We start from the raw sequence: 12,953 nt of genomic DNA on the forward strand, positions 1-12,953 counted from the left end.
CTTAGAGAGAACACTTTCAGTGACGAGGGTAGATGCACAGACCAAACACATGCAGCTCTGTTAACAAAATACATGCATTCCACAAAATCTGCACAGAGCTTAGGGAAAAGAGGGCTGGGGCAGACCATGCAAAACCAGGGTGTCTGGGGATGGGGATGGTGCTAGTGGGTACAGGGCTTCTTTCTGGGGTGTTGACACGTTCTAAAAGTTAGACTGTGATGATGGTTACATAGTTCTGTGAATATACTAAAAACCACTGAATTGTACACTTCAAAAATAGCTGAAGTTTATGGTAGATGAAATATATATCAATAAAACTAATTTTTAAACAAAAATTAGGGAGCGAATAGACCACAGCAAAGCTGACACAGGTGGCCAGAGTCAGTGTCCCTCCCATCTGTAAACATTTGGACCTGAAAGAGAAAGAAGACACCAGCATGTGTTGAGTGTCTAAGCTGTGCCTGCTGCTGTGTAGATGTTATGGACAGTATTTCACTGAATCCTCACAAGCGCTCTATTATCCCCATTTTACAAATGGGAAACCTGAACTAAGCCAAAACCACAGAGCTATCAAATTATAGAGTCAAAACCCAAACTCAGATCTGACTTCAAACATGCCTGCTCTTTATAGTGGATCATACCCAGTTCATTCTTACGGAGTCCCATCTCTGTGCCTTAAGAAAACATAAATTGCATTCCTTTCACAAACTTCTACCTAGAAACACAGTCATAGAACGTTAGACTAAGAAAGGCCTTGGTAACACAAAACTCACAAGCAACAACAAAACCTCTGCTTTTCAAATGGTGCATTTAACAATAACAACACAAACCGCAACTGGCACCAGGAGGCAGGTAACTGAGTACACTAGGAGGCTAGTGTGGACGCTATTGTACATGATTAAAAACAGCAGAAAACAAGTGCACACTGATCCAAGTTACATGCCCTGAACAAGATGGGGGTAGGTGTGCACTCAGTGCAGGTGGAAGGGGAACCCTGAGACAGTGGGGGGCCCTCACCAAGGGCACTGGACACAATGTGACTGGCCACAGGCCGAGCACTTGTCCCTCCCCAGGGAAGGCCCTCTACATGCAGGTGTGTCTTTAAAATTTTCCTAAATAAATCCCAAAGGCTCTTGCAGCAGCCAGAGCAAACTGAGGGACTTCTTTCCTACTGAAGGTTGTAATTTCACTCCCCTATTCTGGCTCTCCTTATGGAGGAAAATCACATATGAACTAGCTTGATTTATGGCATAGTGGCACCATTCCCTGATATACGATGACTCACTTTAGGAGATGCAGAGTGTAGCAGAACACACTGTATTAGTAGTAGCAGTGTTAGTGGTGGTGGGGTTGGCGGGGGGGAGTGGGGGGGGGAGTGGCAGCGGCAGGAACAGGCAGGAACAGTAGACGTAAGATAAAATAACACATGATTAAGTGCCAGCACAATGCCAGGCACTTAACGAAGCTCAATGAATATGAGCATCTTAGAACCAATAAAAATGATAAAAATAGTTACGGATTATAGCATGCAAAAATCAATTTAAATGGCATTAGTAAAACTGTTAGATTGGGGTATCCGAAAAGCCTCTCCTCCATAAAGCCATGCGAACACTGGGAAAAATTGTTCAGTACGAACTATTACTGAACTCTGGAAATAAGCCAGGGTTCAGTAGCAATCTGGAATGCATTTATTTAAGAAAAATGACAGTTTCAGCAGAAGGTACATGTGAGCTAAATTTTTGTGTACCAGTGAAATCAAGTCCATACTAATCTGAACTGGACTGTTGAAGTTAATATGTTAATTGTAATCCCTTAGGCAACCACTAAGAAAACAATTCAAAAAACAGGTATGAACAGAAACGACAAAGGAATTAAAATGGCATTCTTGGAAATATCTATTTAACAAGAACAGGGGAAAAAGTAGATGAACCTTTAGAGAAACTGAAAAGAAATGATATATATAAACAAATAACAAAATAAAAAATATATAAATTCTATCTTGTTGGTAATTACCAACAAGATAGAATCAAATATAAATAAATTAAACACTCCAATCAAAAACCAGTAATTGGCAGGATGGATTAAAAAGACAAACAGGATCCAACTATATACTGTCTACAAGAGACACATTTCAAAGATACAAATAGGTTTAAATCAGAAGGAGAGAAAAAAATATACAAGCAAACAACATAAAGAGTTGAATGGGTATACTAATTTCAGACAACGGAGACTTTAAGACAAAAATACTTTCTAGTGACAAAGAACATTCTACAATAATGAAAAGGGTTTGATTTTTCACAAAACTATAACAATTATAAACAAACACAATAGCAGACCCTCAAAGTATTTACATGAAGTTCAAAATGACAGAATTAGAGGAAAAAAATAATAGTCTTTAAAAAAAGGAAAAAAAAGTCTAAGACGTCTCTATTCCACTTTCAATAATGAATAGAATAATTAGACATAAGGAAAAGAATAGAGACTTTTAACAATATTATATATCAACTAGACCTATGATAAATCTATAGAACACTCCACCCATCAACAGTAGAACACACCTTGTGTACAAATGGAATATTTTCCAAGACAGACTGTGTGCCAGGCCACTAAAAACAAAAAGCCTCAATAAAATTTAAAGTATTAAATCATACACATGCTCTCCAATGACAATTAATTCAAATTGGATCAAAGACCCAAATGTAAGAGCTAAAAGCGTAAAAGTCTTAGAAGAAAACATAGGCGCAAAACTTCATTACCTGGGATTAGGCAGTGGTTTTTTAGCTATGACACCAGAACTACAAGCAAAGAAAGAAAAGATAAAATGGACTTCATAAAAATTAAACTTGTTTGTCCTTCAAAGGGCACAGGAAAATGAAAAGGCAACTGACAGAAAAAGAGAAAATACTTGCAAACCACATATTTAATAAGGGTCAGGAATACACAGAGACTGTTTAAAACTTACAAAAAGACAATCACTTTTAAAATGGACTAGTGACGTTAAGCATTTATTCATGAGCTTATGGGCCATTTACATATCTTCTCTGGAGAAATATCTACCTAAATCCTTTGACCATTTAAAATTGTATTGAGTTTTTGTTCAGTTGTAAGAACTCTTTATATATTCTGGATACTAGACCCTTACTGGATACGATTTACAAATATATATCTGTTTTTTACATCATGTAGGACAAAAAAATGCTGGTGAGCATGTGCTAGACACATACTTCTCTCCAAGTTACAAACTGAATTTAAAAGAGCAATCTTCTCTCAGCGTACCATAACCCTTAAAAGGTTCAAAACCATGTTAACTAGAGAAACTCTCAGCACAGAAAGACTTCTTTGTAAGTTTTTCTCTGCATTGTACATTCTTTTAGAATACTGTTAAACTCAAGTTCTAAGAGGAAAAGAAAAAATGGTTCTGAATTTTGCCATAAACTAGGGCACAAATGATCAATTTTTAAAAAATTATCACTTACAATTACCATAAGCTTTAAATGTTAAATTGCTGAGGATAAGGCAGGATGGGGTTGAGAGGGGAAGAGGAATCCTCACAGTTGATGTTGCTTGGCAGAACTTCATAAGGCAATTACTAAAATGTTACATGCGTCATACAGTATATGGAATATTTCTTGAGGGCTTTAGTTCTCCCTTCAAAGATGAGCACTTTCCCATATCTTTTAAAATTCTTCATTGTTTTCCTAATATATAATCAGTTAATAACTAGTAATTTTATTTAAAAATACAGTCATCTTTCACAAATGTTTTACTCTTAGCCCTAGGACAAAATGTCAGCTGTTCTCAAACTGAAGCAGATTTCTTAAGAGTAGAATTTTGTTCAAATAGGGAAGGTAATTTTGCACTCAAAACTACCAGATTTAACAAACTATTTCTACTAATAAAATTATCATAATTCTGTCTCTCATGACATCACCCTTATTGCTAGTTTGTGCTGGTTTTATATGACTGCACATTTTTTGTTCTCTCCCCACAAAGGGAAGTTTATGCCTCAAATCTGGGGGGTCTTATGACTGACGGCATAAGGGATGCTATGTGACTTGAAGGCTAGACCATACAAGGCCATGCAGCTTCTCCAAATTTATTGGAACCCATGTGAGAACTTAACATAGCTGGAGGCCATTGTGCTGGAGAGGCACCTGGAGGCTCTCCTGTGGACGAGTTCTGCCTGAGCCCATGCCTCCTGTGACCTCCATCAATGTGCCAGACATGTGAATGAAGCTTCTGTCCTGGATGTAAACACTCCAGTGCCAACGGCTGCAGTCCTGGGCTTTCAGTTCTCAGCTGTGGCCCAGAATGGACAGAGCAGAGACAAGCCAGCCCTGCTATGCCCTGAGTCCCTGGGACTCACCGAATCCATGAGTGGAATATGTTTCCATGTGCTCACTGTTTTTATCTGGTTATATTTGCAGTGGTTGGTTTCTTACCAATACTGACATTTAACATTTGTGAGGTCAGTCAGGCAATAGGTAAGTGAAATCAGGGTCTTCCCTGGTGGCTCAACAGTAAACAATCTGCCTGCCAATGCAAGAGATACTGGTTTGATCCCTGGGTCGGGAAGATCTCTGAAGAAGGAAATGACAACCCACTCCAGCGTTCTTGCTTGGGAAATCCCATAGACAGAGGAGCTTGGTGGACATGGGGTTGCAAGAGTCAAATATGACTTAGCAACCAAACAATAGATAACCAGAACACAGATTAACAACTTAACTGAACAAACGTTAGTTCTAATTTTGATAATCAGCAGTCAATCTTAGCTCTTTACATCAAACAAGTCACCTCACCTTTTTAAATCATTCACCTTTTTCAGTGTTATCTTTCAAAACACAAGCCTAACACACTTTGGAAATGATTAAATGAGTAGCTCAAATATTAATAAGCACACTTGGAAAATGGAACTTTCAACTGGACATAACTGCTTAGCTTTTATCAACCTATAAGTGAAGGGACAGTTTGCAGTTCCCAAGTTTTTACATCATCAACATAAAAGTTTGACAGAAAAAATTCATGATACTTCAACTACATATTAAATTCTTGTATGCATTTTAAGTAAACATTCCTACAATAATTGTGTAATTTTTATCTTACTGCTATCAAAATAATTAACTGAGACTCTGTTCAGTTCCTCTAATATCCCAAAACTGATGTTCATAAGAGCCAGAAAAGAAACATTTCCTAAAAAGAATACTTCTACTGAGAGAAAACGGAAAAGCCTAAAATCTTCAACCTCAGCCACAACTAGGCCTGAACCAGACAGTAGACTCAAAAGTCTGGGTCAGTTTCCAGGAAGCCTCTGTTATTGTGTTCAGATTCTATGCCTGCTGGTGATCAAAGATAAACACCACATGCATTTTCAAAAGTGTACACATTTATCCCACTCTTAGTTCAGTGGAGCTTAAGTTTAAGCAATTCCTTTGTAAATCTTCTCATTCTTTCTCATAAATGTAAGTTATTTCTAATGAGTACACTCATTGTATAACACTGATATTTAGGATCAGAATGAACACATATTCACATATATATCAAACGTTTACTACCACACAGCAGAGAATGGGATTCACCCTGCGTAAGGCCAGCATGGTATGGCAGAACAGTAAGCAGGAACACTGAAGTTTAAGTCTAACCATGCTTTTACCTATCTCCAACTCTCTGTGACTCAGTTTCCTGATTTATAAAGTGAGGGGATGAACTTAGATTCAACTCTATGATTTCAAGTGTAGTATAGTGACAAGCTGTTCTATACCAGACATATACTATATTATTTCTAAATCCAGTATCTTACATTAAGCCTTGTTATTCACAGTTACTGCAGATTTACACTGCACAAGTGGTTTAACTATGAAATGTAGACATCAATACATTTATTTTGGTCATTTTATATGATTCTATCTAAGAAAAGGTAAGTTTTAACCCTTCCCAAAGTGTATAAACAATTTTAAAGAACAAGTCTTTTATTAAAGTCAAATGATTAAAACTCACTAAACAATCAGCTGAACAGATTACTTCACCCTTTAAAAAGCCTTTGTTAGTAGAACAAAAACCCCTACTAAAATGTTTCCAACCTCTAGTTCTTGTTCAGTCTAGTTCCTGAACACAGAATTTTATAAGATTTTAAAGAATGGAATCATGGGTACAGGCAGACCTCATTTTATCGCACGTCCTTTACTGTGCTTCAAAGATACTCCGTGTTTTACAAATTGTGGCAGTCCTGTGTGTCATCAGATGATGGCTTTCTTTGCTAGCAGTAAAGGATTTTCAATCAAGGTGGGTACATTTTTACCTAATGCTGTTGAACCCTTCCTAGAGCACAGCACAGTGTAAACATAACTTCTTTCATAAGCACTCGGAAACCAAAGAGTTCCTGTGACCCGCGGTGTTATGCTCCCTGATGTTCGCTTTATAGTGGTGGTCCGGAACCCAACCCGCAACATCTCTGAGGTGTGCCTATGCCCATTTCCATGTTGTAGCAATGTTGTCATTTTTAACAGCTGCATAGTATCCCGATGCACTGATGTACCACTGTTAAGTAATTAGCTTGACCCCAATTTATTGAACTCTGCACAAGGTTGCAATGAACGTCTTTATATACAATGTTCCCTCCTTTTGAATTATGTCCTTAGGATGAAATGCTAGGTAAGATGATACTGACAGTTCCAGTTTTGAAATAAACTGTGAAACTGCCTTGCATATCCTGCTACCCATGTGAATGTAACAACTTCATATTATACCACCAAAAACACTGATAGGGGGACTTCCCTGGTGGGGGCCTGGGTTTGATCCCTGGTCAGGGAACTAGATCCCGCATGCTGCAACTAAGAGTTGCAATGGACACAACATGGCCACAACTAAGGTCCCAAACAGCCGAATAAATAAGTAAATATTATTTAAAAAAAAATACTGATAGGTATAAAATGGTACTTTCTGTTTAAAAAAAAATACTGATAGGTATAAAATGGTACTTTCTGTCTGTAGGTTTTATATTCATGTTTCTGATTTCTGTCTGCTTGTGCAGCCTTTCCACAAAGCCTAGAGCCGCGCTCTCCCTTTCTCTCGCTCACCTGTTCTTAAGATGGCCTTCCAGGTCACAGCGCTGCATCACATCATGGCACACTGAAGAAAACGGACATGAAATCAACAATTTGTCCAGGAGTTTATGAACCAGAATGCTAGACTTCTTACACGACTTAAAGTGGAGTTTCTTCCGGTCCAGCGGACAGAAATCCTTCTCCTGTAGGAAGTTTCTGAGGCACTTGCAGCAGAAGGTATGTCCACAGGGAGTGTCCAGCGGCTGCAGCAGAGGCTGAAGGCAGATATGGCAGACCAGGTCGTCATCCACTTCATCCTGGTAATTGTACAGGTGGTTTTCCCGCGTCCAGTGCTGCTGGCCACATTCGAAACACAAAGGGTTGAAGGAGGAGGATGAGGTCTGTTCCACAGACCCCATCTCGTCACTTGTGGTTCCCATTGTGAATCAACTGCAGCAATTTCTGTGTCTTCATATGCTGGACTTCCACCAAAGGTTTGGTTTCCTTTACAAGTCAGTGATGCTGTCCTTTAAAACCCAGGCTTGGTTTTCTAAACTAGACAAAGCAAAATAACCAAAAAAGTAATTAATATCAATCAACATAGGTTAAAAGAATCAACATAATATTAGCAGTTAACATTTTAATAAAAATTTTACTAAAAAATTTTTAGTAAAAAATTAAAATTTAGGTCATGTAATAAATTAGCCATTAAAACATTAAAAAAAAAAGAAATTAACTAGTTTGCTTGTTGGCTAAGAAGAATGACTTAACCATGCCAAGTCATTGGTAAGAAAAGAATTCAGGATTAAAAGCAGAGAAGTCATATTTATATATGATGTAATACAGGAATCACATGTTCTACTGACTGAAATCACTCAAGACTTCACTGTTTAATGGTAGTTTTAATGCCAATTAATCTGTACAGTATGCTAACAGTGCAAATTGAGGTATATTATATGTAACATCTTTGCATTTGCTATCCCAGTCATGGCTCCCTGCTTCTGATGGATTTTTACACATTTACAGTGCCATCCCAAAGATGGTGTCTTTGGAAGGATAAGTCAGTATCTGTGAAAAAATGACCTTTGCTCTACACTGTTTAGGAAAAAATGGATTTCAAAGAACGTATGTATGATTATAATATTCTCCCTCTAATACAGATTTTGTCTGTATTGGTAGACATGGCATATATGAATGACATCTTGGCAAACTCCAATATATGCCATTAGGAGAAAAAAACCTGCTATAATTCAATTACAGAGATAAGCTATGTTATAAATGTCAATCTCAGCTCATATTATTCCACACACCCACTGGTTCTGGCTTACTCAGCACAGGGGTGTGTGTGTATGTGTGTGTACATGTATGTGTCTCCTCTGAGACTGCAGCCCACTCCAGTGCAGGGCCAGCAGGGAAGGTTCCATACCTCTTGCTACTGCAGGACCAGGGGTTAAAAGTTCACCTCCAAAGGCAGCAGCTATATTAACTCTGAATATTTACAGACCCTGGTAGGTGCCAAACACTGAACAGGGAGAGAGGGGATGTAGGGAGAGGATGGTTAAGAAAGCTCAGTGTGAAAACTAAAGGCACTAAAACTTCTAAGAAAGTTGTGGACAGGACACTATGCGAACACAGAGAAAGTGGAGAAGAACTGGTATCTAACTCAGTTTGGTTTTGTGGCTGCTGGGCGGTGGCAGGAATCAGTGGCCAGAGGAGAAAATGGACAAGGGCAGCTCGACTAAGTCACACGTGAACTGGCACAGCAATTTGGGCACGTGAGCAGGTGAAATGGCAAAGACAAGAAAGGAATTCAAGGTAGGGCGGTCCTGAAACCTGGGGTCCGGTACCAGATGAGAAAGAGCAGACAGCATGTTAATGCTGCTGGCATTTGTCTCTGTGATAATTCTCCCCTGATCATCCATATATATGTGTGTGTGTGTGTGTGTGTGTGTGTGTGTATATATGTATATATATATATGTATATATATATATATATATGCTATTGTATTTCTTTGTGGAGTATTTATCAGAAAAACAATATTAACATTTTAAGAGATTTAACAAGAACTGCCATGAACTATGAGGGAGTGGAACAAGATTCAGTTGGCATAGCTGATTCAGATCAACTGTGTTTTCAAAAGCAATTTAATACAATAATAATAGTAGCCTGTGATCTTAAACAACCAGGACAGCATTAAGATAGCAAACACTTCTCATATTCTGTAACTCATGGGCCTTACTCTGAGCACCATAACTTTTGTCAGTACGAGGTATGTGAGATAGCAAGAAAATCCATATATCCCTTGCTCTTCTTGGTTTGTAATAGCATTCACGCTAATTTTTTCTCAAGAAAATATACTGCAATTCTGACCTCCCACATAATGACTAAGGAAGCATTTCTCTTAAGACACTTTATATTTTAGTTATTTGCTAAATCTCTAAATAACTTTTAGTTCTTTATTTTTATTTTATCACAAAACCTTTTCATGAGGAAAAATAACACGCTCCCATTTAAAATTCCAAATAACAATTGCATCATCACAGCCAGCCCAGAAATACCTCCATGGTACCATGACACGAATGTTAATTGAAAATTTATAAGGGATAAATCACTAACATGCTCATGTAAGTATGGATTAGAGAGTGTCAAGACCATAGACCCTAGAAAGTTAAGAGTACATATACCCTGGAGCCAGTCTGCAAGGTGTTCAAACCCTTGTTCAGTCACTTACCAGCCCTGTGGCCTGACTGGACTTCTCTGTGGCTGTTTCCTGCTCACAAGTAAAATGAGGTGAGTGACGGTGCCGATCTCAGAGGGGTGATACACAGAACAAACAGGCACGTAATATGTGCTGTTCAGATATGAGCTCTCACTACTATTATCAAAGATAAAGGAATAAACGTTCAGACAGATTTTATGATTGGCTCAAAGCCACACAACTTACAATTACTTAGTAAGAGAGAAGGAAAATAAATCCAGTTCCTTCTTGTTTCAAAATAACCCAATAGTAATTGGCTACCACCGGTGGCTCAGTGGTCAAGAATCTGCCTGCAATGCAGGAGGAGTGGGTTCAATCCCTGGGCGGGAAGATTCCCTTGAAGAGGAAATGGCTGTCCACTCCAGTCTTCTTGCCTGGAGAATCTCATGGACAGAGGAGCCTGGTGGGCTACAGTCCATAGCATTGCGAAGAGATGGACACAACTTAGCAACTGAACAACATTAAGTAATTACATGAAAGAAGAAAGGTATCTCATGAAAGTCTTAGTGTATGAATTTTGTGAAGACCAGGGAGCCTGAGCCTGCTTTGCCAACCCCCAGCCCAACTCCTCTCCTTACAGCCCAGGACTTAATTCTACTTTGGGAGCAAGTCCATGATAATGGCTCTTACAGCATTTCACACTGCCATCCCTCACTAACTGTGAGCTCCTCACAACCTGGGCCTCCCACAGGGGTGAACCTCCGTAAATGTGGAGCGACCAACTGAGTAACAAAATGTTTGTTCACTCCTGCTAGTTAGGTGGCTATAAATACACTTATACATACAGAAGCATATGCCCATGTTTAATTTTGATTTCAGATATTCTATGAGCAGGATCTGAAATATTAAAATACAAGTTAAATACTAGTTTTAAATACTCTCCAAAACATAAAGACAAAATGTCGCAAAATGTGTATCTTCACAAGCTACATTATTTGTATCTAGTATTCCAGGAACACAGTATACAGATTAGTCAGTTCAGTTGCTCAGTCGTGTCCAACCCCATGGGGTCTTTGTGACCCCATGAACCACAGCACGCCAGGCCTCCCTGACCATCACCAACTCCCAGAATTCACCCAAACTCATGTCTATCGAGTCGGTAATCCCATCCAGCCATCTCATCCTCTGTCGTTCCCTTCTCCTCCTGCCCCCAATCCCTCCCAGCATCAGAGTCTTTTCCAATGAGTCAACTCTTCACATGAGGTGGCCAAAGTACTGGAGTCTCAGTTTCAGCATCAGTCCTTCCAATGAATACCCAGGACTGATCTCCTTTAGGATGGACCGGTTAGATCTCCTTGCAGTCCAAGGGACTCTCACAAGTCTTCTCCAACACCACACTTCAAAAGCATCAATTCTTCAGTGCTCAGCTTTCTTTATAGTCCAACTCTCACATCCATACATGACCACAGGAAAAACCATAGCCTTGACTAGACGGACCTTTGGTGGCAAAGTAATGTCTCTGCTTTTGAATATGCTATCTAGGTTGGTCATAACTTTCCTTCCAAGGAGTAAGCGTCTTTTAATTTCATGGCTGCAATCACCATCTGCAGTGATTCTGGAGCCCCAAAAAATAAAGTCTGACATTGTGTCCACTGTTTCCCCATCTATTTGCCATGAAATGATGGGACCAGATGCCATGATCTTAGTTTTCTGAATGTTGAGCTTTAAGCCAACTTTTTCACTCTCCTCTTTCACTTTCATCAAGAGACTCTTTAGTTCTTCTCCATTTTCTGCCATAAGGGTGGTGTCATCTGCATATCTGAGGTTATTGATATTTCTCCCAGCAATCTTGATTCCAGTTTGTGCTTCTTCCAGCCCAGTGTTTCTCATGATGTATTCTGCATATAAGTTAAATAAGCAGGGTGACAATATACAGCCTTGACGTACTCCTTTTCCTATTTGGAACCAGTCTGTTGTTCCATGTCCAGTTCTAACTATTGCTTCCTGACCTGCATAAAGGTTTCTCAAGAGGCAGGTCAGGTGGTCTGGTATTCCCATCTCTTTCAGAATTTTCCACAGTTTATTGTGATCCACATAGTCAAAGGCTTTGGCATAGTCAATAAAGCAGAAATAGATGTTTTTCTGGAATTCTCTTGCTTTTTTGATGATCCAGCAGATGTTGGCAATTTGATCCGTGAACAGTATCAAAAGGCAAAAAGATAGGACACTGAAAGATGAACTCCCCAGGTCAGTAGGTGCCCAATATGCTACTGGGGATCAGTGCAGAAATAACTCCAGAAAGAATGAAGGGATGGAGCCAGAGCAAAAACAACACACAGCTACAGATGTGACTGGTGATAGAAGCAAGGTCTGATGCTGTAAAGAGCAATATTGCATAGGAACCTGGAATGTTAGGTCAATGAATCAAGGCAAATTGGAAGTGGTGAAACAGGAGATGGCAAGAGTGAATATCGACATTCTAGGAAACAGCAAACTAATGGACTGGAATGGGTGAATTTAACTCAGATGACCATTATATCTACTACTGTGGGCAGGAATCCCTTAGAAGAAATGGAGTAGCCATCATAGTCAACAAAAGAGTCCGAAATGCAGTACTTGGATGCAATCTCAAAAAAGACAGAATGATCTCTGTTCATTTCCAAGGCAAACTATTCAATATCACGGTAATCCAAGTCTATGCCCCAACCAGTAATGCTGAAGAAGCTGAAGTTGAACGGTTCTATGAAGACCTACAAGACCTTTTAGAACTAACACCCAAAAAAGATGTTCTTTTCATTACAGGGGACTGGAATGCAAAAGTAGGGAGTCAAGAAACACCTGGAGTAACAGGTAAATTTGGCCTTGGAGTACAGAATGAAGCAGGGCAAAAACACTATTATAGTGTTTTGCCAAGAGAACGCACTGGTCATAGCCAACACCCTCTTCCAACAACACAAGAGAAGACTCTACACATGGACATCACCAGATGGACAACACTGAAATCAGATTGATTATATTCTCTGAAGTAAATAGATGGATGCTATTAAACTGGCTGGGAATATTACAACACATTTAAATAGCACTGGAGAGGGAGTTATAAGACTGTTTACCACCTAACTCCAGTCACTATTAATATGCTTGCTGTTCCTGGTTTATGAGACAAGACTATCCTGGTACATCTTAGAAACTCAGATGGAGAGTAGTTTTCAGTTAA

The 12,953-nt window shown here is 39.2% G+C and overlaps 1 protein-coding gene across 3 annotated transcripts in view; it reads right to left on the reverse strand.

Annotated features, from left to right (window-relative positions):
* The window catches only part of LNX2 (ligand of numb-protein X 2), an 89,947-nt gene that overhangs the window by 35,053 nt on the left and 41,941 nt on the right, over positions 1-12,953 (reverse strand). For 2 of the 3 annotated variants that reach the window (XM_025262870.3, XM_025262868.3), the window contains one exon: positions 7,074-7,595. In XM_025262870.3, the coding sequence (XP_025118655.3) occupies positions 7,074-7,480 (407 nt within the window). In that variant the 5' untranslated portion in view covers positions 7,481-7,595. Of the gene's footprint in view, positions 1-7,073; positions 7,596-9,772; positions 9,917-12,953 lie in introns of all 3 variants that reach the window. The other variant, XM_025262869.3, reaches the window with a different exon arrangement.

Source organism: Bubalus bubalis, chromosome 13 (genome assembly GCF_019923935.1).
Source record: "Bubalus bubalis isolate 160015118507 breed Murrah chromosome 13, NDDB_SH_1, whole genome shotgun sequence".
NCBI classification, from domain to species: domain Eukaryota; kingdom Metazoa; phylum Chordata; class Mammalia; order Artiodactyla; family Bovidae; genus Bubalus; species Bubalus bubalis.